This window comes from Chiloscyllium plagiosum, unplaced genomic scaffold (assembly GCF_037043375.1).
Source record: "Chiloscyllium plagiosum isolate Xiang-an unplaced genomic scaffold, Cpla_swu_hap1 HiC_scaffold_9, whole genome shotgun sequence".
Classification (NCBI taxonomy): domain Eukaryota; kingdom Metazoa; phylum Chordata; class Chondrichthyes; order Orectolobiformes; family Hemiscylliidae; genus Chiloscyllium; species Chiloscyllium plagiosum.
This window is the reverse complement of record NW_028270147.1, coordinates 35,438,276-35,463,789: the sequence shown is the minus strand read 5'-3', so window position 1 is coordinate 35,463,789 and position 25,514 is coordinate 35,438,276. Positions and strand designations below refer to the sequence as shown.

Below are 25,514 nucleotides of genomic sequence, written 5' to 3'. Positions count from 1 at the left end.
TTTAAAACACCATCTCACCATTCTCTGCCAGACTCAAATCTATTCCAAGAGGTTTAAGGAATATATGTTAACCTATTTCACTAGCTGAAACTCCTGAGACATAGCAAACATTTTACAAATAAACAACATGCAATACAAGATGAAACAACATTAGTTCAATGCTTTTCCTCCTTTTTTTTTTAAATGAAGGTGTTCCCACGTATGTCTTCCCTTGTGCTTCTAGCTGGACGTTGTTGTGGGTTTGGTAGGTGCTGTCTAGGAATCTTTGGTGAATTTCTGCAGGGAACCTCGTCAATAGTACATACTGCTGCTACTGAGCATTGGCGTTAAAGGGAGCGGATATTTGTGGATGTGATGCAATCAAGCGTACTATTTTGTCCTGGATAGTGTCAAGCTTTGTAAGTGTTGCTGGTGCTGCACCCATGCAGGCAAGTGAGGAATATTCCATCGCACTCCTGACTTGTGCCTTGTTGATGGTGGACAGACTTTGGGAAATCAAGCAGTGAGTTAATCACTGCCATATTCCTAGCATCTGACCTGCTCTTGTGGCCATTGTGTTTATGTGGTGAGTCCAGTTGAGTTTTTGGTCAATGGCAACCCCAATGATGCTGATAGTAAGGGATTCAGTGATGGTAACACCATTGAATGTTGAGAGGTGGTGGTTAGATTATCTCTCATTGGTGATGGTCATAGCCTAACATTTGTGTGGTGTGAATGTTACTTGCCACTTGTCAGCCCAAACCTGGATATTGTCCAGATCTTGTTGCATTTGAACATTGATTGCTTCAGTATTTTAGGAGATGGAAATGTGTTGCTGGAAAAGCGCAGCAGGTCAGGCAGCATCTAGGGAACAGGAGAATCGACGTTTCGGGCATTAGCCCTTCTTCAGGAATGAGGAAAGTTGGTCCAGCAGGCTAAGATAAAAGATAGGGAGGAGGGACTTGGGGGAGGGGCGTCGGAAATGTGATAGGTGGAAAGAGGTCAAGGTGAGGGTGATAGGTCAGACTGGGATGGGGGCGGAGAGGTCGGGAAGAAGATTGCAGGTTAGGAAGGCGGTGCTGAATTTGATGGATTTGACTGAGACAGGGTGGGGGGAGGGGAAATGAGGAAACTGGTGAAATCCGAGTTCATCCCTTGTGGTTGGAGGGTTCCTAGCCGGAAGATGAGGCGTTCTTCCTCTAACCGTCGTTTCGCTGTGGTCTGACGATGGAGGAGTCCAAAGACCTGCATATCCTTGGTGGAGTGGGAGGGGAATTGAAATGTTGAGCTACAGGGTGGTTGGGTTGGTTGGTCCGGGTGTCCCAGAGGTGTTCTCTGAAACGCCATGCAAGTAGGCGGCCTGTCTCCCCAATATAGAGGAGGCCACATCGGGTGCAAAGGATGCAATAGATGATATGTGTGGAGGTACAGGTGAATCTGTGGCGGATATGGAAGTTTCCTTTGGGGCCTTGGAGGGAGGTGAGGGGGGAGGTGTGGGCGCAAGTCTTGCACCTCATGCGGTTGCAGGGGAAGGTGCCGGGAGTGGAGGTTGGGTTGGTGGGGGGTGTGGATCTGACGAGGGAGTCACGGAGGGAGTGGTCTTTACGGAATGCTGATAGGGGAGGGGAGGGAAATATATCCTTGGTGGTGGGGTCCGTTTGGAGGTGGCGGAAATGACGGCGGATGATGCGCTGTACATGGAGGTTAGTGGGGTGGTAGGTGAGGACCAGTGGGGTTCTGTCCTGGTGGCGGTTGTAGGGGCGGGGTTCAAGGGCGGAGGATCGGGAAGTGGAAGAGATGCGGTGGAGGGCATCATCGACCACGTCGGGGGGGAAATTGCGGTTCTTGAAGAAGGAGGCCATCTGGGATGTGCGTTTTTGGAACTGGTCCTCCTGGGAGCAGATGCGGCGGAGTCGAAGGAATTGGGAGAATGGGATGGCGTTTTTACAGGGGGCAGGATGGGAGGAGGTGTAGTCCAGGTAGCTGTGGGAGTCGGTCGGTTTGTAGTAGATGTCCGTGTTGATTCGGTCGCCTGAGATAGAAATAGAAAGGTCGAGGAAGGGGAGGGAGGAATCTGAGACTGTCCAGGTGAATTTGAGGTCGGGGTGGAAGGTGTTGGTGAAGTGGATGAACTGTTCAACCTCCTCGTGGGAGCATGAGGCGGCGCCGATACAGTCATCGATGTAGCGGAGGAAAAGGTGGGGGTTGGGGCCAGTGTAGTTGCGGAAGATGGATTGTTCCACATATCCTACGAAGAGGCAGGCATAGCTGGGGCCCATGCGGGTGCCCATGGCTACTCCTTTCGTTTGGAGGAAGTGGGAGGATTGGAAAGAGAAGTTGTTCAGGGTGAGGACCAGTTCAGTCAGTCGAAGGAGGGTGTCAGTGGAAGGGTACTGGTCGGTACGGCGGGAAAGAAAGAAGCGGAGGGCTTTGAGTCCTTCGTGATGGGGGATGACGCGGTAGTAGTTTGGCGCACCGACCTCTACACCCAACTGCCGCCGTGATATTAACCGCCACCTGAACTCCCCCACCCCTCTCACGCACTCCAACCTCTCACCCTCGGAACGCGCAGCCCTCCACTCACTCCGTTGCAACCCCAACCTCACTATCAAACCAGCAGACAAGGGAGGCGCGGTAGTAGTTTGGCGCACCGACCTCTACACCGCTGAGGTCTGGCCGCATCTGTGGAGAGAAATCAGTTAACATTTCAGGTTGAGTGACCCTTCCTCAGAACTATAAGTTTTGTCATGCTTGTCTATCACTGTCTTAATAAACAAGTTAGATAGACTACAGCTTCATAATGATGACCATCTGTTGATCCAATGTACACAGGTCTTCCCTGTAAAACAAAATTTTCAGGTTCCCCCTAACAGTGAATAAGGTTACCTCAGATTACAACGGGATCTTGATCAGATGATCCAATGGGCTGAGCAGTGGCAGGTGGAATTTAATTTAGATAAATGAGAGGTGCTGCATTTTGGGAAAGCAAATCAGAGCAGGACTTATACACTTAATGGTAAGGTCCTAGGGAGTATTGCTGAACAAAGAGACCTTGGAGTGCAGGTCCATAGCTCCTTGAAAGTAGAGTCACAGGTAGATAGGATAGTGAAGGAGGCGTTTGGTATGCTTTCCTTTATTGGTCAGAGTATTCAGTACAGGAGTTAGGAGGTCATGTTGCGGCTCTACAGGGCATTGGTTAAGCCACTTTTGGAATTCTGGTTTCCTACCTATCGGAAGGATGTTGTGAAACTTGAAAGGGTTCAGAAAAGATTGGCAAGGATGTTGCCAGGGTTGGAGGATTTGAGCTATAGGGAGAGGTTGAATAGGCTAGGGCTGTTTTCCCTAGAGCGTCGGAGGCTAAGGGGTGACCTTATAGGGGTCTACAAAATCATGAGAGGCATGGATAGGATAAATAGACAAAGTAATTTCCCTGGGTGGGGGAGTTCAGAACTAGAGGGCATAGGTTTAGGGTGAGAGGGGAAGGATATAAAAGAGACATAAGGGGCAACTTTTTCACACAGATGGTTGTATGTGAATGGAATGAGCTGCCAGAGGAAGTGGTGGAGGCTTGTACGATTGCAACATTTAAAAGGCATTTGGATGGGTATATGAATAGGAAGGGTTTGGAGGGATATGCACGGGTGCTGGCAGGTGGGACTAGATTGGGTTGGGATATCTGGTCGGCATGGACGGGTTGGACCAAAGGGTCTGTTTCCGTGCTGTACATCTCGATGACTCGATAACTTTCTGCTTCTTACATTCTACTCAGGTTTCCTCTTTTGTATATTTTCTCTGTCACAGATGTCATTTTGCAGCTATATTTCACAAATAGAATTCCAGCACGAGGGTCACAGTTTCAGGATGTGGGGTAGACCATTTAGGACTGACAGAAGAAATTTGTTCACCCAGAGAGAGAAGGGGCCTGTGGAACTCTTTGCCTAAGAAAGCAGTTGAGACCAAAACACTGAATGTTTTCAAGAACAAGTTAGGTATAGCTCTTATGGCTAAAGGGATCAAAGGGTGTGGGGAAATAGCAGGAACACGGTGCTGAATTAGATGATCAGCCAAGGTCGCATTGAATGGCAGACCAGTCTTGAAGTGCTGAATGACCAACTCCTGTTCCCATTTTTCATCTATGTTTTACTGGGGACAAGGACATTGAAGATAAATGTTCGGGAGGGATGAAGTCACAGGAGTAATGTAGCAAATTGAAGGCCAATGAATACCCAGTTGGCAGTGTGTTAGTGCATTTGTGTGCAAGCATTTTCCAAGGATAGATGCAAAATGAAGTGGGATTGGAAGCTGTAGGTTGAGGGTCGTCAAACTTTCCAAACAATGTTCAGGGACAGTCTTGCTTATAATCAGCACTGCAGAGCTAAGGGGAGGAGATGTGATGCAAATGGTTGACCACGGTGGGAGTATTTACATAGGGTGAGAAAGGTCAGGAGGGCAGAATCAAAGAAGAGAAGAAATTTGTTCACCCAGAGAGAGAAGGGGCCTGTGGAACTCTTTGCCTAAGAGACATAACTGGAGATCATGAAGAGTAATGAATCATGCACTGCAGAGGCTGAGAAAAGGAAATAAAATGATATCTTAGTGCAAGCTTCTATTTGGAATGAGAAGGAAAAAAGTCAAATACTGAAAGAAAGATAAGCGTCAGAAGAACACGGATGAATTGGTGAGGCCAAGGTGAAAAGGAAATAAGTTAAATATGGAAAGAAAATTTTTCAAGTACTGAACTCTATGTCCAGAAATGTTATACTTTCCAAACTATAATCTGCTCACAAAAACCAGCCAGACTGATCTGCTTCAATTTATGTAGAGATTGTGATTTTAAACTGAAGTAAAGATGTGATAGAGATTGGATGGTACCCACACACTAGCAAGGACTGCATGGTGAGTCATCTTAATGCAGTCCCTGGGCTCAGATTACATGAGAAATCATCTTCCCTGCAAAAGGTCTATAATGCTGTGCTGGAACAGATACTTCTAAAATTTTATGGAAACTCAATCAGGAACTCAACACATTTTCAGCTTTGTGCAGAAAAGCATTTGTGCATCTTTAGTAATGAAAAGGGACAGCACTGACCCCCAGCTGAATCTTTTTTAAAAACAATTTAGGTTTGTTTTAAACATCATTCCACTTCCAGGCACCTCTGTGGGTTTTTATTTAATCTCTAATTCAGTGATGCCAACTTGTTTCTACTATACTGGGGGGGGGGTGGTTTAATCATGGGAGCCTCTTAAAGCTCTGTCTGCCTCTTTGTAAAGCTGTCAATTTGATCAGGCAGGCATCTGCTTTCACCCTCTGCCAAGTATTTGTTACATAAACAGAACAGCCATAGTTTAAAGGCTAAAATGGAACATGCACAGGACTCCACAGAGCAATTCTATAAATGGTCATATTTAAAACAATCACCCCGAAATAACTTGTTACTTAGGGCTTATCCTGCGACCAAAGTTTTCATTAAAAATGTCACACAACTTTTTTCATGCATAAGTACTGAGTCATTTCAGAGGAGACTTTATTTTAAGGCTCTTGTGATTTGCAAAAGGTGACCTGAAGATTCGTTCAATTGATTCTGCAATTTGGTTTTGAAATACTGGGTAGAATCTTACATTCCCCTGCAGGGAATTGGCAAGTGAAAGGACCATAAGATGGCGACTGATCCTTCCCTACCACTTATCCTCTTGCCCCTGTACCTGCTGCAATTTTACGAACAATGGGATAGGGAGAGGATTTAGGCCACAGACCAATAACTATGCCAATTAAAGTTCCTTAAATGGTCAGTTAAGGCAGTTAAGGACTGCCTTTGTTTCTCTCTCATTGGTGAGAGGCTGAGGTGGGAGATGAATCGGAAATACGCCAAATAATACTGCTTGGGCTCTAGAGGGAAATTGGGGAGGTGGACCTGTTGTCTTGACTCGGAATTTCACCAAACCCTCACGCCATTTCAAACTCCAAATAACACCACTCTTACCCGCCTACCACTGACCTTTCCCAGTCCAGATCCCTCATGCCAGTGCATGCCAGCCTGGATCTGATCATATCCCACTGCCCCACATACCTTGCATTCTGCTCCAGGGAATGAATTGGAGGCTGAATGTAGTCCCAATGGTGGCCTCTCCTCCCACGGGCATCATGGGGACAGGAAATTTGTTATAAGAGCTGCAGACCAGCCAGATGGTGAAATGAAACTTGGGAGGGACTCTTAACTCAAGATAATGAATGTCTCAATGGACATTAAATGGCTGTAGGGTTATCAGCCTGGATGGGAATGAAAGATACAACCACTTAAATATCTGCTTGTGGCATCTGCTTGCTGGATGCAAAAAACAGTCCGTCATTGGCAGAGTGGTTATATCACTTCTATTGTGATTTACTCATCACAAATGAATGTATTTCAAATGTTTTATGTCATTATTTATGTCTTCACAAGCACAAATATAAAGGTTTGTTCTTTCTCCCCATTAAAGTGCAATCTCTTTAACAAACCTGCAGGATAAACTTACAGGAATGAGGTTATCTTTCTTGTTTTCAGCTTCTAGAATTGTCAATTCTTCAGGGCTCAACAGGAAAAGCCGCAGTTCACAGATAACGTCCTTTGCTATTTCAGGTACCGGTTTGTCCAGAACTACCTATGTTGGAAATTAAAAATGGCAAAAGAGGATATCCTTTAGCTTGATCTAGGACAAAGCAGACATTTTCTAACTTGATATCCTGGAGGTGTAGTCGGCTGCCCTTACCAATTTTGCAAATATCATAGAACATTACAGTGTAGTTTACACTCTGTCATGGATTTTAGAGGGGCAAAGGGGATTTTTATCCTGGCTTTAATGCTATAAAACAGTGATGCCAGATTCAGGATACATAGTGGGCTTGATCTAATATCTTGGCACTTGGGCTTCCATCACATTCAATTGAAGATATTTCGGGCAGAAAATGGATTGCATTTTTGCCTATTTTGAAAACGTAAACTAGTTGCAACATATGCCAATTTAGAGATGTGCATGATCTGCCCTGGCAACATTGCAGGCACCATGTTGACACTCACTATTTCTAGGTGTATCTGGCAGCAGCCTGAACTCAGTAATTACATTATGTAAATATGCAAAGATAGGTCCTAATCCTATTTCAAAACCTGTGCAAAACTAGGTGAAGCATGCATCTTGCAAGCATTTTATTGTGGGTCTTAAGTCAAGAACACATGATAAGGAAAGTTTATTTAACACCCTTTCTGTTGAGCATGGAGAAGTAGATTTGCTTGCCCTGGCTTCAGTGTAGTAGTGGGCCACTGCCAGTTTGTACTCAACCCTTCTTCATTTCACTGCCCTTGGTGCTTGCAAGTTAATAATTAGAAGGATACAGGCCAAGTGTAGGGAAATGGGGTTAACGTAGATGGACATTTTGGTCAGCATGGACCAGTTGGGGCCAAAGAGCCTATCTCCACACTGCTGGATTAATAATATTGTGAGCAACTAGCAGCATCAGTTCAAGTAAGGCACCACTTTGACTCACTACATTGCAGCTGAACTCAATTCTCTGAAAGGAGTAGAGTCCTATGCGCACACAATCCCATCCCATTTCCCAGTCCTCTCTTCTACATCTACTGAACTTCAAACTGCATGATACATTGTTTTCCTCTGACTTCCTTAGGGGCACGTATGGATAAATAGATAAATTCTTTTCCCTGGGTTGGGGGAGTTCCAGAACTAGACGGCATAGGTTTAGGTGAGAGGGGAAAGATAAAAACGAGACCTAAGGGGCTACCTTTTCATGCAGACGGTGGTACGTGTATGGAATGAGCTACCAGAAAAAGTGGTGGAGGCTGGTACAATTGCAACATTTAAAAGGCATTTGGATGTGTACATGAATAGGAAGAGTTTGGAGGGATATGGGCCAGGTGCTGGCAGGTGGGACTAGATTGGGTTGGGATATCTGGTCGGCATGGACGGGTTGGACATCTCTATGATTCTATGACCCTTGCTTCAGTTTCTTAAATCCCATTCCTTAACCTCCTCCTTTCTCTTCAGACCCCATTCCCAAGCCCTAATTCCAAGCCTAAAACCTCCAGGCCATCTCCTAACATTTGTTCACCAGTCTCCTACTCACTGATATGCCCTAGTCCCACTATGCTCTCCCTGTCAATCCTTCCCCAACACCAGTCCCCTGTCACCTCAATCTTTGCTCCCTTTATCCTGATCCCCCAGCAACAATGAACTACCACACTCCAACACCCCACTACCACTTCCTCATTCTTCCTCTGTGGTTCAATCCCTTGAACTCTTTCCCCTTGGAATTCTAACCACTTACCCTATTGTTTCTGGTCACTCTGTCCCCTCGCCCCCTCAACCAGTTCTGTCTCCGACCATTGCTGACCGAGTGTCAGTTTTGTGCTCGTGGAAATGGGGAGAGCAGTGACAGTATGATGTCAGGAGAAAGGTATTCCAATATTACAAATGATATTTAAAAAACAAGGTTCTTGTTACCTAATAGAAGGCGTGTCGAGGAGACTTGGGACAGCAGAATGCGAACCATATGTTTAACTCCCCACTCTATATAGTAATTTTGTACAAGTACATAAGTATCTGATGGATTAGAGTTTCACACTTCTCTCTGAAAAGTTCAGATAAATGCATTCAGATGTTAACACTTTGAAACGTGCTCCCTTTAACCCTTGCACTAATTTTAGTTTACGTTGTGAAAATATACACATATAAAAAAGTACAGTAATTTAGATTTGAATCTCACACACTAGATCTATAATACACAGATTTATTTTCACAGGACACAATTTAGTGATGGTATCAATGGATTTAAGCCAGATTTCACACGTCTAGACTTACTGAGTTAACATGAGCCCATTCTCTGACAAAGTTAATTAAATCCGGTTCATCGATAGTCAGCATGTCGCTCTGCAGAATAGCAAGCAAGGCAAGGTCAGAAAGTTCATGGAAGCCTCGGGTCTTCACAATACTCTGAGGACAGACCAGATGATTCATCTTATTAAAATGGGCTGTATAATTCCAAAGAAAATAATATATTTGAACACACTGGTTGCCTGGTTCATTTTTTTGAATGTTAAGGACTGTATATCCAAAAGAACTGGATCAGTGGTGCTGGAAGAGCACAGCAATTCAGGCAGCATCCGAGGACAGTTTTTACCTCTTTTTACCCTTATCCAAAAGAACTGTCAATGTTTGGAATAGTTTACAGTTTGACTTCCTCAATTTCATTGAGTCATTGGACACTTTCATCTTATCAACTTTTCTCTGCTGAACATATGGTTTGTTGAAAAAGTGTCAATGCTCTATTTAAAATCCCCTTATCTTCACACACAACTTCTCTCAGCCACTATAGATCCAAGTCAACATTAGTCAAAGCATTCTGCTCAGAGGTTTGGAGAAAACACTGCTTTCGGTTCACACATTCCCCATAAACATGCCCATGACTAAACTCAATGTGGAGTTTGAGTCTATTAGAGTAGCCACGCTTTCCCTACATTGTACTGGTGGCTAATATTCAGAAAAGTTACATTGGCTGTGAAGTATTTTGGGATGCATGATAGGCAAGTTCTTTCTTTCAACTTTGTCCTCTGTCATTTATTCTTCAGAATGTACAAGGTGAACAGGCATTCAATTACCCAGGCTCATCTAGCCAAGATCAAATTTTTCTTCAGCTTTACAAACATGTGCACTATTCATTTCAGCTCCCTAGATGGCAATCTGGAGTAGCAGTCCTGACCGCTTTCACACTCCATACTTTATGAATGGTCAGGCTAATTACTAAAACCAAAAACGCACAATGAAACTAACTAAGCATAAAACTGGAAGCTTGGTTTCTACTACACACTATAACTCTTCAGCAACCTATAACATTAAGATGTCTCTGATGTCAATGCCAGAAGTATAGTTCCAAAGATGTGGCTGCAATGTTGAAAGGATATCATGGAGAGGACCCGAAAGACCATCACTTCACTCCCTCAGTCTTCCACAGAGCAGTAGAGGTAATGAACTGCAGTGTCAGGAGAGTGGCACTGACTCCATGAAATAGGCTCCTGTTAATTTTTCCCAGGATGAAACATGTTCCCAACATAGTGCACCAACGACAGGCCTAACAAAACTTTATAAATCAATTGTACAACAGAGAAACTTTTCAAGGAGAAGGCACAGAAGTTAGCCAGCTAATAGGACAAACCAGTAGCCAAACGTGGGTGAAGCCAATGATCAGTTTCAAAGATACTAGTGCCATGATTGGTCGGTAATACTTGTCACATGGGGAATCAGGTATTGGTGCAAACCCATTTCACAAAATGGATTCCTATAACTAGCACAGGACTCATTTATATTCAGGTAGCCCCCACTATCCAAAAGTAGAGCATTTCCAGGGAACCTTCCACAAGCTGAAAATGGTGTAAAGCAAAGGTGTGTGATTTAAATGGGAAAGAGTTTCACCATTTTACGTAAAAGCGAAAATCCTCTTCAGATTCACGAAAACAGGTACTAACGTAGCTCTTTCGTAAAAGCAAAATTGCATAAAGCAAGGATTCGAAAAGCAGGGGATACCTGTATTTTACATCATATCTGTAATTTAAGATGGTAGGTGGTAGACTTTTGGTATAGAGTAGGAACATATACCCAAAAGCAGAGCAGAGTGATCAGGTTCCTAGCCCCATGTTCAACAATTTGTACTTACATCACAACTTTAACATAATGAATCATTCCCAGGCACTTCTGTCTGTCTATCTTTTCTCCAGTTCCTAAGGGTTGGACCATGGATTTTATGGGCAAGGTGTTAGACAGGCTGCCATTTCATTCTGCAAGTTGGCAGACCAATGGACTCTCCTGCCCCTACTGGTTGCCATTGATCTAATGGAAGGATTTAAAGGCAGATAATCAACATGTTTACCGCATTTCAGTGCGCTTTCAATGCCTATCAAGTCATAGCATCAAATCCAGAACTTCCATCCCAGAGGCAGCAATACCACCACTGTGCCAAGATCGTCTGCCCAACACATTTTACAACAGCATTATAATACAAAATATGATGTCATGCCACAGTAAACATCAGGTCAAGTGAAAGAAACTTGCTCAAATAGGTGAAGTTTAAGAAGTGCCTTAAAGGAGAATGCAAGCTAGAGAGGGATAGGGAGCTTGGGGCCTAGTCAAAATGAAGGTACAGCTAACTAAGCTGCAGCAATTAAAATTGGGGATGCATAAGAGACTGAGCTGCAGGAGTGCAGATTTCTTTGAGCACTGTGGAGCTGGACGAGATTGCAGAGAGAAGTCGGGGCAAGGCTATGAAGAGATTTATAAGAAGGATGCGAATTTTAAACTCAAGATATTGCTAGACTGGGAGCCAATGTAAGTCAGCAATCAGAGGGTGGTCGGGGAACCAGACTTGCTCTGGGTTAAGATACTAATAATAGAGTTTAACATTATCTCAAGTTTCAAGAGGGTAAAATTTGGGGAAGTCCTTACAAAAGCTGGCTGATACATTTACAGTCTTACTATTCAGCTTCAAATAGCTAATGATTTCAAACCAGAAAAGAAGTGTGATATCTAAAATATTTGTTATTTCTAAAAATACTTTTAAAATCTGAAAGTTGACAAGAGGACAAATGACAATAAGTTGAACTGAGAAAGGCTAACTGAATCTCTTCCTATGGCAGCTTCCCCTTTTAAACTCCTATTTTACTTCATACCATCATGTGACAAAGGTCACAAAAGATCAATGTGACTGAGTTATTCTTAGTGCAATAATCAGACAAGAGGAAGCAATTAGTCACATCCAGTAGCTCAGGCATGCAGTTGGAAATAACACAAGTTTAACAGAATGACTTGCTGATACAATGATCCCAGCCTTTCCATTCCATGGATCATTCAGGATTAGTACAGCAGCAGAAAGTTCACTTTTGCATTCTCTCTATGCACTTTTGTGCCTGTGTTTATTTCATTTGGCTTGTGTCTGGAAGGGCCGCACCCCTTATCCTGGCAGCAGAACTGCAAATTTACATTCTTGTGGGTGTTTGATTCTGCTACAAGGATAAGAAAGCCAGGATTGACAGTGGAAATGACAGGCCTGGTTCTCAAATGCAGCTTTTCAGTGATCTTTGCTGAACAAATGTTAACATAAAGATACTTTCAGTCATTCCAGCTCAAGTATGCATGCATCATAATTTGTTGCCATTTACTGGGACAATGGTCAGGAAACATCTCATCAAGATGCTACAGCCATCACGAGTGAGAATCAGATTTGGAGAACCAGTTGGCCTCTTCCTGCTGCCCAATTCTCTGTATTTGTTGACTGAAATAAGTTTTGTTTGAAAGCTTTGATATAACAAAACTTAGTTGATTGCACTTTGTACCTGGAGAATTTTGTAAAACTATACAATCCACCTGGACAATTTTGCAAAACCACACAATCCAAATATTTTTACACTCTTTAATAAAACATAAGAACATTAAAACTTATAAGAAGTCTCTTCTGAGATGGTTCAGAGTTTAGTAGCAGAAGTGACATTTCAAGCCCTGGCCAATAGAAAACGTGCCAGTTGGGAGTCAGCTTCAATAACAGAAAATCTGTCAGGATTTCCAGTCTGCGACTTCCTGCTGGAAGTGCATGTGTAAGTACCTCAGTGACAGCAGCAACATGATTCAGCTGTGACACACTGTGAAATAGCCTGCTGACAATCCAAGCTCGATTTTGACTCCACCGTCAATTAAGCAGGTAGGATCTAGCCCTCAGCAACATGAGACCGGGGCGACCTTGGCTCTCTGGTGGCACGATGGCTCAGAGGTTAGTACTGCTGCCTCGCAGCATCAGGGACCTGGGTTCGATTCCAGCCTCAGGCACCTTTGTACATTCTCCCATCATCTGCGTGGGTTTCCTCTGGGTGCTCCAGTTTCCTCCCACAGTGCAAAGATGTGCAGGTTAGGTGGATTGACCATGCTAAATTGCCCAGTAGTGCCCAGGGTTGTGCAGGCTAGCTAGATTAGCCTTGGGAAATGCAGGGTTACAGGGATGGGTGTGGGTCTGGTGGGATGCTTTCCGGACCGGCAGTGTGGGTTTGATGGGCTGAGTGGCATGCTTCCACACTGTAGGGATTCTATGACTCTAGCTGTATTTGGCATGCAAGTATCACTCAGATGGTAGGATGCCATCTAAAGTACATGGAACAAAAATCAGTCAAGCGAGTGGAGTGGTGGAACAGGGAAGAAACCCTGGACATGAAAGACTCTGAACTTCTTGTCCTTTCCCACAGGGTGAGAAAAAACATAAAACTAACTCATCTGCCTGGGCTTATTTCAGTCTCAGTTCCTACTTGGTATTTAGGCAAGCTACAATGGTGTCTGTAAACACCCTTGTTTTTTTCATTTGTTCATGGAATGTGTGCCTCACTGGCTAGGCCATCATTTATTGCCTACTGGGCAGTTGAGCGTCAACCACATTACTATGGGTCTGGAGTCATATGCAGGCCAGACCAAGTAAGGATGACAGATTTCTTTCCCTGAAAGACATTAGTGAACCAGATGGATTTGTTTTTTTACAATCAACGACGATTACATGGTTGTCATTTGTCATTTGCCATTTGTCATTTTTATTGAATTCAAATTTCCCCATCTGCCATGGTGGCATTTGAACCTATGTCCCCAAAACATTATCCTGGGCACTAGCCCAGTGACACTCCACCACACCAACCCCTCCCTACCTGTACCAAAATTGTAGTGACACCATTGTAGGCAAATCTGTGTAATTAAAGGATGATGGGACAGTCTGATTGAGACTTATTGAAAACTGAGAGGCCTGGATAGAGTGGACGTGGAGAAGATGTTTCCAGTAGTCAAAGAGACTAGGACCCAAGGGCACTGCCTCACAGTGAAGAGCCAATGCTTTAGAACTGAGGTGAGGACAAATGCCTTCAGCCAGAGGGTGGTAAGTGTGTAGAACTTACTGCTGCAGAGGACTGTGCAGGCAAAGCTATTGAGTGATGGAGGTAGATAGGTTATTGATTAGTAAGGGGATCAAGGCAGCAGACAGGAGAATGGGGTTGAGAAACACGCCAGATTGATCAACTGGTAGGTCACGCTCGATGGTAACTTCCGCCAATGTGAGAACTGAGCCCATGCTGTTAGCATTATTCTACATCGCAAACCAGCCATCCAGTCAACTGAGTGAATCAAACTCAGTCCTGATTAATAGATTGTTTAAAGAAAAATGGAATTGAGGGAACAGGACTCCAACATATCTATTAGTATCAGTACAACTGATTAACCTGCACACAATCTACCACTTATCTGCTGTTAAAACATTACACTCTGCCCTCATCTTGGAAAACGCAGCGCCTAATTTACAGATTACATTACAGTGTGGAAACAGGCCCTTCGGCCCAACAAGTCCACACCGACCCGCCGAAGCGCAACCCACCCATACCCCTACATTTACCCCTTACCTACCACTATTGGCAATTTAGCATGGCCAATTCACCTGACCTGCACATCTTTGGACTGCGGGAGGAAACCGGAGCACCTGGAGGAAACCCACGCAGACACGGGGAGAACGTGCAAACTCCACACAGTCAGTTGCCTGAGGCGGGAATTGAACCCGGGTCTCTGGCGCTGTGAGGCAGCAATGCTAACTACTATGCCACTGTACCGCCCACAAAGTTTTATGACTGTCAGACATAGACTTCTGTACAGGGCAAAAATGAGTACTGCAGATGCTAGAGATTTGAGTCAACAGCGTGGTATTGGAAAAGCACAGCAGGTCAGGCAGCATCCGAGGAGCAGGAAAATTGATGTTATGGGCAAAAGCCCTTCATCAGGAATAGACTTCTGTACAGGTTGTTCTACTATAACACGTTTTGTTAATATGAATTCACTGTAATGCCATTGACGAATTGGGGACACTGTTTCTAAAGCATGAACTTTTTATACATGTGTTGACTGCAATGCGATTACATCACCAACACATTAAGCGCTGTCTCTAAAGCATGGATTTTCTATAATGCGGGGTTGCACAAAAACACAACCATCACATTACAGAAGAACTACCGGTGATTTTTAAAAAATAAATCTTGCTGCTGTGGCAACACATATCAATCAGCAACATATTTATTTCTAATTGTCACAGCTATTTCTCACAGTTAGTGGACCACACAATTGATGGATATTCTGATCTGCATGAGTGGGTTCAGTGGCCTGAGCTTGGTTTCAACAGATTTCATTTGACACCAGAGTCTAAAAAAGTCATCAGATACATTAGCCATTTTCAAGTACTCACTTTGGTGTGTCCTTCAATGAAAGCTAGGCATTTGTCTTTCATGTTGGTCTGTCTGTATGTCACTGCAGCCTGGGGAGATACAAAATAATGATTATTCTACAGTTTGGTTGCTTGAGACAATTGTCTATTCATGCAGGTGGAAGGTGACTCAGGATTTCATTCTTAACCTCAAACGCCCCACCCTTTATAAGACTATACGGTACAGGAGCAGAATTAAGTCATTTGGCCCATCGAGCGTGACCTACCAGTTGATCAATCTGGCGTGTTTCTCAACCCCATTCGCCTGTCTGCTGCCTTGATCCCCTTACTAATCAAGAACCTATCTACCTCCATCACTCAATAGCTTGGCCTGCACAGTCCTCTGCAGCAGTAAGTTCTACACACTTACCACCCTCTGGCTGAAGACATTTGTCCTCACCTCAGTTCTAAAGCATTGGCTCTTCACTGTGAGGCAGTGCCCTTGGGTCCTAGTCTCTTTGACTACTGGAAACATCTTCTCCACGTCCACTCTATCCAGGCCTCTCAGTTTTCAATAAGTCTCAATCAGACTGTCCCATCATCCTTCTAAACTCCATCAAAGTACAGACTCAAGGTCCTCAATCTCTCCTCATACTACAAGTCATTTGATCTCGGGGATCATTCTTGAGAACCTCCCCTGGACCCCTCCAATGCCAGCACATCCTTCCTTAGATACAGAACCTAAAACTGCTCACAATATCCCAAATGATCAGAACCTTATGCAGCCTCAGTGATACATCGCTACTGTTGTATTCTAACCCTGCTGAAATGAATGCTAACATTACATTTGTCTTCCTAACTGCCAACTAAACCTGCATGTTAATATGAAGAGAATCCTGAACCAGAACTCCCTTTGTGCTTCAGATTTCCCCATTTAAAAAACAGTCTATGCCTCTATTCTTCCTACCAAAGTCATAAACTTACACTTTCCCACATTGTATTTCATCTGCCACTTCTTTGCTTATTCTCTTAGCTTGTCCAAGTCCACCTTCAAACTCCTGATTCCTCAGCACTACCTGTCTCTCCAATATGTTTCTGTCATCTGCAAACCTAGCAACAATGCCCTCAGTTCCTTCATTTAGATCATTCATGTATTACATGAATAGTTGTGATCTCAACACTACCCCCTGCAGAATTCCACTCCTCACCAATCGCTATCCTGAAAAAGACCCCTTTTGTCCTCACTCCATGCTTTTTGTCAGTCAACCAATTGGCTACTCTTATACTGTACTCTGCTCACTTTGTTAAACAGTTAGATTTACCCCAGAGAAGCATACAGTGAGGGGAGCAGAGAGCTGGTGACCAAGTAAGTGCTTACATGTTCAGGATAGCAAAAGAGGAAGAAGCACTGTTGTTACCTATCAAAGCATTAAGTTTCAACTCAGTACAGCTAAGCAGCTGACTTATTTCCCCAGATTTTGTTTTGGCACAGGGACAAAAGTAAATTTCCCAAAATTGGGCACATTTAAAAAGTAACAATGGGAGCAGTAATTGGAGAGCTGGAGGAGGAGACAAAGAGTTAGGGAGGGACTTGAAAGCAAGGTGAGAATTTTAAAATTGAAGCAAAGTCAGGCCGGAATATAGGTCAGCAAGCACAGAGGTGATGAGTGAATAGGAGTGATGGGAATTAGAATGTAATCAGTACAGTTTGAATGAGTCAAAGTTTAGTGAAGATGAAAGGTGTCATTTTACAGGAGAGCATATGCACAGCAACTTTGAATGCAGTAATCTACTGAACTAAGCTGCATTAAGTGACAACATGATAACCATGAGATTTGACTTCTCCCAGCAACAAAAGAGAGCAAATATGAAGGGTATTTTCCTCACACAGCCATTTTTTGCTTTTAGACTCAACCAAGACTAAGTGCAACTATCATTATTCTCAGCAGCACGCTGTTTCTACTCAATTACTCGCAATGGAAGATATGGCCAGAGTGTTATCTTCTCACTGAAGAGTTACATAACCTCCAGAAAAAAGCTCCATAAGCAAGTTTAAGCAACATTAAAATTAAAATTTATTTATATTTAATAAAGTATTTTGCTGCTTTAATTCGATATTTCTTTGGGCATTGTCTTCATTGTGCTTAAATCTCAGAATCTTGATTCTTAACCTTTAAAGATAATAAGATAATTTTTAAGTGTATGATCTATTTATAACTATTAAATGGGTCAATGGTCAATTGAGTTTCACTACAGTTTTGATGAGCTGTGAAGGTGTGGGTGCTCCGTTATCATTTTGATCAGAATCCAGTTTGAGTCAGGTCAAATGACCGGCACGAGTGTTATAAACCACACACAATCTGAAGGTCAGAACTTGTTCAGTCATATTCTCTTCCATGTGAAGTTCATTTCATAAATAGGAGATAAAGACAAGTGCAATACTTCAGTCTCAAGTAACGCTACCTTTAGAGATTTCATGCATGACCAATTTTAAGTGTACAAAACTCCAATGCCTTAAAATGCCCCAAGAACTTATTCAGCAAAATGAAGAATGACTTAAATGGAAACAGGAAAAATGTAAATGTACATAAATAGACAGCTGAATAAACATAAAGACAGTTAGACATGAATAGAAACATGAACCGATGTAGATGTTGACTGAGGGAAATATAACAAAGAGACAGATTTACAAGTGAATACATCCTAGCTGATATATATGTAAGGAAGACATGGATTTTGCAGTCATCAGTCCAGTTCACTTTCACCCACAAAACATTATTGAGAGTTTGATCCATGTGTGGTAGAATTGCTGCATTGTTGTAAGAGCCCAATAGTTCACTTGTTTCTTTCGTATCAGAGGACCTTTCACCTCCATGTGTATCTTGCCTAACATATTTCTTAATGAGCAAGTCACTCAAGTTCTAAAATAGCTCTGTAGGTCCCAAGGCCAAAGCAAACATCATTTCATTTCATTTCAGTTTGTTTTAGTTTTCACCATTTTAAAGCAGAAGAACAGATTAACTTGGATAAGCAGACTTTATGGGATAAAACGATTATCTGGTCAATATCAAATTGCTGTTTGTGGGACCTTTTTTACACTCAGTATGGCTGTGCTGTATCCAAAATGACAACACTTGCCATAGTGCAAAAATATTTAATTGACTGTCTCAAAATGCTTTATATTCAGAGGTGATAAACAAAGTTATATAAATACAAGTTTTTCTTTAAGTTTCCTCTGGCAAAGAGATCAAACTTGAGGCATTGCATGTGTGTGTTGCAATGAAGTCCATTTTTTATATCCATGTTGTACCATGTAAGCCAGCTGATTATGAAAATTGCAACACAAAAGGAACTCGGTAATTCAATTTTGCCTATCAACCGGTGTGGTACTTGTTGCAAGATTTTCAAAAGGCCACCCAAGAAGGTTCATGGAGGACTCAAGAACAGATAAACAGATTCATTTGGAGTTAAAAGCAAATTACTGCGGATGCTGGAATCTGAAACCAAAAGAGAAAATGCTGGAAAATTTCAGCAGGTCTGGCAGCATCTGTAAGGAGAGAAAAGAGCTGATGTTTCGAGTCTAACTGACCCTTTGTCGAAGCTCACAAAGGGTCAGTTAGACTCAAAACGTCAGCTCTTTTCTCTCCTTACAGATGCTGCCAGACCTGCTGAGATTTTCCAGCATTTTCTCTTTTGGTTTCATTTGGAGTTAGTCTGTTTGACAGAAAGAGAATGTAAGAGAGAGAGAGAGAGATGGGGGGAAATGAGAAGCAGTCACCATGCAGGAGGTGCACTGGTGGCTGTGCTGCTGAAAAGATGACTGAAGACCATTGGTTATGTGTACTTGGAGCTCAGGAAGATGCCCTAAGAGCCTTTTGATAGTTCCATGTAATTAGGACACAGGACAAGAAGCCCTAGGAGCTGTTAGGTGTAGTTAATTGGTACAGTTAGGACTCAGGAAAAGTCCCGAGAAGCAGTAGATGCAACTAAGTGTTGGAGTTAGAATTCAAGAGAAGCCCTTGGGTGCAGGTGATAGGGGTTGGAGACTTGGATGAAGCCTACGAGCAACTCATTGGTCAGTGAAGCAGAGAATGAGATGAAACAAGCCCACAAGACAAGCAGCAGTTGTTCAAGAAGCATTAGAGGTGGGATAAATCCAGGGTGAATACCAGCTTGTTGGAGCTAGCTGTCAACAAAAAAGCTGGAGTTGGCAGTGAAGTGTGCTGGAATGAATATGCAGGATACAGGAAAGTGGAGTCCCAGGAAATGAGGGTGAACTAAAAAAATGTGAACAATCACTGAGACAGACCATAACAGACTGGTTTTTGGAGAGATTCCAAATAATGGTCTCTGAAAGAGAAGAATTGGAATTGCTTATAAGGTATAATTACTTATGGCCCAGGGTGTTGGTATTGCTGTGCGCAATGGGGGAGGGTGGTTGCTGTGAAATTCATAGAATCAGTCTTGACTGTATTTGCCAGTTGATATGCTTGGTGAAATGTTCAACCACAGTTTATCTGTTATCCATACCTTCAGGTTCATTCCGGCATTAGAATTTCATTTGTAAATAAATTTTACATTCCGTTGCTGTTCTAATTTAGTTTAGTGAAGTGTGGTGTTTATTTTGTGCCTCTGTTTTGTTCGTAAGTATCTGGCATCTCAATCTTTGGTCCCTAGCCAGACTGTAACATAATTCTGGGTGGTCTGGTCTTGGACCTTAGCAGTGTTAAAATGCTATTCAACTGAAAATTTATACTTGGGAATTGAGGTATATTATTAATTAAGGTGTACGTCCTTTAGTAGATTTTAATTTTCAAATGGATTTCAAGTGTGTTATGTTAATTAATGGGTTAGGGCTCATTTGTTTAGGGTACAATAATAGTGACATAATAACACTATTGAGCAGCAAATTATAAACTGATCATTTAGATTGCCTCTTGAAACCAACTTAGCAATTTTTAGAATCAACTTGCTTGCATCTTTCACAAAAATGAGAATTGCTGGAAAAGCTCAGCAGGTCTGGCAGTATCTGTGGAGAGAAATCAGAGTTAATGTTTCAGGTCAAGTGACCCTTCCTCAGAATTCCTGCATCTGCATTCTTCTGAATATCCTTTAAGAATTCCCATAACTTTTTGTCATTCTATAGATATTAATGGGGTTTGGAAGGTTGATTAGCAAACAGTCCACGGTACCATCATCAGGAAACCATAGAGGCCTTTTAAATGTTGTAATTGTACCAGCCTCCACCACTTGCTCTGGCAGCTCATTCCATACATGTACCACCCTCTATTTGAAAAAAACTACACCACCAGTCCTTTTTAAATGCTTCCCCTCTCATCTTAAACATATGCCCTCTAGTTTTGGACTCACCCATCTTAGGAAATAGACCTTAGCGATTCACTCTTTCCATACCCCTCATGATTTTATAAACTTCCATAAGGTCACCCCTCAGCCTCCAATGCTCCAGGGAAAAAAGCCCCAGCCTATCTGGTCTCTTCCCATAACTCAAACGCTTCAGCCCCAGAAACAATCTTGTAAATTGTTTCCGCACTCCTAGAGCAGAACTCCTAGAGAAGGACGAACAGAATTGTACATGGTATTCTGAAATTGATCTCACCAATGTCCTGTACAGCTGCAACATGACGTCGCAACTCCTATACTCAATGTTCTAACCAACAAAGGCCGTGGATGGAGTAAATAGGAATGTAGTACGAAAGATCATAGGCTGGGCATAGACACAGTTTTCTACAGCCAAGAATGAGTTTGGAGGATATGTGGTCTGCCCAGTACTAGGGTTCTGAACATCTTCTCGGGGTGGAGAGATACTCGCAGTGAGAAGGGGCATGATCTGGTTGTCATGGTCAATATGGGTACAAATGACAAAGAGAGAACTAGGATAGAGGTTCTGCATAGGGATTGTGGGCAGCAATGAGCTAACTTATAATGCAGAAATTCAAAGCTGATAATTTCTAGACCACAACCTGAACCATCAGCAAAATGACAGAGGATAATTAAAGCAAGAGAAATTAATGTGCAGCTTGTAGTCTGGTGTGGGAGAAAAAAAGCTTCAATTCTGATAATAGGACTTGGGAAAGTGGCAGCTGTTTCCACTGGGACAGTCTTCACCTGAACCTGCTAGGACCAGACATTCTTCTGGGGAGAAGAGCCACAGGTTATGGTCCACACTGGTGTCAGTTAGATAGATAGATAGGAAGGGGGATGTGGTCCTGCAATCAAAATTTAGAGAGCTGGTCAGAAATGAGTAACAGGGGGGCTGGGTGACGAGGGGGCTGAGAGAGTGAAATGTTTGCACAGGTGGAAAAGGTACCCAACTCACTATATAACCTATTCCCTTGTTCTTGATTATTTCGATACTTTGAGTTTACTCAATTTTCATTGACACAGTAGTGTATACCTTTATATAATGCCTAAGATGTAGGAGACCATATCTCAGCAACTGAAATAAATTTGTGTGATGGTCAAAGAGGCAAAAGGCAGATGTTCTAACAATATTCACCAGTTATCATCATCAGACCTAGAAGATTTTCATCCAATTTGTCTGAGCTGGAGTTGCACATAAATCCCAAGTACAAAGAGAGAGCTCCAGTATACTGAATTACCCAAAATACAAACACTTTTTCTGCTCTATCCACAATTTTGCTGCATTTAAGTTTATAAGAATTGAAATTCATTTGTAGAACAAATATTATTTCAAGTTTGATTGAATCACTCAATTAATATCTAATTAAATGCATTTGGACTGTTTGTTTCATTTTGGGAACGCGGTCTTTTAAATTATAGCGAGAATTTTCTAATTTTTTTCCACCCATAAATTGTAGCAAATGTCAAAATCCTTGTGTATTTATTGTATTTAAACTTCATAGTATATACTTGAAAGATCATGCTTTTGTGGTGTTTTTTAAAATTTCTGTGAAAGGGAGGAGACAGACAGTCTTAGGTCTATTGTGAATGTCAGACAGAAATAGCCTCAAGCAGCAACAGACACTGGCAGGTGTCCACAAAACCAAAATTGTGTAAATGTAATTAGAAAATTCAGTGTTCACTGACAATAAACCACAAGAATGTAAGAACCTATTTAAACATGTGCCCTCAGGAATGTGTAAACCTATACTTTAACTGCCTTCCCCACACATTATTAAAAAGACAAAGCAAGTTATAGACCTGTTGAGTGAATGCATGCACATTTAGTAAATTACACTTTAGGTATGTTGCCTCCTCATATTTCCATTACCCATACTATTTGTAATTGTACAGGATAGCCAAATGATCAGTTGCCCAGGCAACAGCAGCTCAAAAAGAGATTTTCCATAGTTTGTTGTTGCAATATTCTACAGCTCAGTGTCTCCCTGACATACGCCAATTGAGCTTTGGAAATTATCATGTGAGGATCTGTATTAACAGCAGCATCTTGCCATTCTAGTACACCATGTTATTGATTGAAAAGAGATTTTGATCATCAATCCCTCCTCATTAAATGCACAATCAGAACTGTCCCAGTTCGAGTATAAGAACATTTTCCTGTCTCAATTTCTCTTCCCTTGAAAAGTCTAACTCTTCGATTGGTATAGGTCCATAGGCACCAGGCACCCTCTTGCTGAGTACATGAACTTAGCTTCTCTATGTGGAGTTTGTCATATTTTGGGATATTTGACATTTAGAATATTTAGGACACTTTTTCCTGGAAAATATTGCGGTATATTTAATGATTCGGGCATAATTTTAAAATCAATTTGCATGACCCAGACAGACGTATTACTGAAGCCAAGCAAGCCACTTTGAGGGACACTGAGGGTAGTATGATGGCTCAGTAGCTAGCACTGCTGCCTCACAGGGACCTGACTTCAATTCAAGCCTCACGTGACTGTGTGGAGTTTATACATTCTCTCCATGTCTGCTTGGGTTTCCTCCCACAGTTCAAAGATATGCAAATTAGGTAGATTGGCCATGGGAAATGGAAGTTTACAGGGAGAAGATCAGGTCTGGTTTGGCTGCTCATTGGAGGGTCTGTGCAGAATTGATGGGCCAGATGGTCTCTTTCCACACTTGTAGGGATACTAAGCTTCTATTCCAAACAGATAAAGTAAAACTCTATTGCTTCTTCTGAGGTTCATCATCCAAGTTAATCAGATATATTAGCTGGTGGTCAACAAATATCCCATAGAAGAGGGGACAGCAAAAGAACATAGGAAATATGACCAGGATTAGGACATAGATTTCTTGAAGCCTACTCTATCAATCAATAACATCATAGCTGTTCATCGGTACGCTCTATTGACAAATCCAAGAAACATTAAATATCTTGAGGGAGTGTACCACCTATTGTATTCCCAACGCCCCTCTCCCAAATCCCTCCTCCCTACCTTTTATCTTAGCCTGCTTGGCACACCCTCCTCATTCCTGAAGAAGGGCTTATGCCCGAAACGTCGATTCTCCTGTTCCTTTAATGCTGCCCGACCTGCGCTTTTCCAGCAACACATTTTTAAGGAGTATACTTCTGCCAGGATATCTGTTTTACTGATGGCAGTAGTTCACAGACATACTGGCAAGTCACTATATGTGAAGGTGTCAAAAATACTGATTCTCTACTTCCTGGAATTAGAATGAACATGGGACAAATCCCTTGTTCAAGCAACATTAGGTTTTCAACAAAGAATTGTGAGATACAGACTTTAGTTTGGTTTTGGAAACCAAAAATGTAGATCAGTTTTTATGACAAGATGTTACCTGGAAAGAAAATTACACCAAACCCAAGGAAGTGAGTCCATGGAAAGGACTGGGCATTTACCTTATTATTTCTTCCACTTGCAAGTGGAGAAATCAGATTACAGAAAATATCAGTATTTAGCTATGCTTCTGCCTCTTGTGGGTGAATTTCAATGAGTCTGTCTCCATCTGCCTTCTTAAAGTTTGAGAAGTGCATGATACTTGAGGCAAGAGGCAAATCAAATCACTAGAGGGACCGATGTTTACCGCTGCCCAATCCCACCAAATCTTATCATTGTTTGAGCAAGAAAGTACCACAAAATTCCTAAACTTGGTCAAAACAGCCAATCTGAATCTTCCCAAATAGTGTTCACACATACATTTTCCAGCAGGGAAAAAGTAAGCCATTTAGCTTCTCAAAACTGCACTTCTACCTATTAAGCCTTCACTGATCTGTACCTCAACTTACCTCCCTTTGTTACATATTTCTTGATATTGATCTCAGTCTTGAACATTTATATATGCTCAGCAACCACCATCTTTCAGGGTAGCAAGTTCCAGAATGACACACTGACCAGGTGAAAAATGCCCTCGGATTTTATGCCTATACAGCCTAGCCTTGATTTTAAGAGTATGCCAGTTTGTTCCAGATTCCCCTACCATTGGAAACAAATTATCTGTTCACTCTATCAAACCTTTTTCATCATTTTAAAACCCTCAAGTAGATCATCTCTTAAATTCAAATAAATACCAGCCAAATGTATGCAGCCTGGCCTCATCTCTTAACCCTTTAAAGCCCAAATATAATTGCGGAGAATCTTCAATGTTTCTCTTCCTGGGGTAAAATACCTTCCCTGAGGTTCAGTACACACCTGAACAGTGTAAGGCTGACTCAGCTTATGTGCAAGCAGAGCATCGCTTCCTCACTTTTAAAATATAACTCCCTTGAGCTAATTGGCAGCATTCCATTGGACATTTCAATTAATGCTTGTACCGTTCATAAGGTGCTGAGGTTATGTGTACAAGGGTACCCTGGCCAATTTGCTCCTACCCAACTCTGAGCTTCTCACCATTTAGAACATACTCTGATTTGTCCTTCTTAGATTCATAGTTGATGATCTCATTGAACTTTCCCCTGCTGTTCCCCGATGTCACTTTATGGTCATGTTCCTGTGATTTTTCATCAGCTGTTTTGATTTTGCCCCCTAGACCCTTGGGCATTGAAGGCAATTGTAAAGTAAGGGGATATCAGAGAATTCAGCACAAACTGGGTATCATAGAACATAGAATCAAGCCTGGACCTTTTATTTACACTGACAGTGGGCTGTAATATTCCACTGCAAGCTGTCGGGAGGCTCTCACCTCATAGACTGAAACAAAATCAAACACCTCACTGCCACCCACAAGGCACAAGTGTGATGTACGATGAAATACTTTCCACTTGCTTGGTCGGGAGCAGCTGTAACAATATTCAAGAAACTCAACATGATTCAGGATAAAGCAGTTGCCAGCTCATTACTTCATCGTCGAGCTTAAACATCCTCCCTACCTATCATCACGTGCTGCAGCT

General features: G+C 42.4%; 1 protein-coding gene across 4 annotated transcripts in view; it reads right to left on the bottom strand.

Moving 5' to 3' along the window:
• LOC122554273 (BTB/POZ domain-containing protein 19-like) overlaps positions 1 to 25,514 on the bottom strand; it is a 159,125-nt gene that overhangs the window by 19,112 nt on the left and 114,499 nt on the right. For 3 of the 4 annotated variants that reach the window (XR_006312954.2, XM_043699030.2, XM_087990533.1), the window contains 3 exons: positions 15,263 to 15,331; positions 8,827 to 8,958; positions 6,493 to 6,618 (listed from right to left, as the gene is read on the bottom strand). Coding sequence is in view for 3 of the 4 variants with exons in the window: in XM_043699030.2 (XP_043554965.2) it covers positions 6,493 to 6,618; positions 8,827 to 8,958; positions 15,263 to 15,331 (327 nt within the window). In the remaining variant the exon portion in view is untranslated. The remainder of the gene's footprint in view (positions 1 to 6,492; positions 6,619 to 8,826; positions 8,959 to 15,262; positions 15,332 to 25,514) is intronic. The other variant, XM_043699033.2, reaches the window with a different exon arrangement.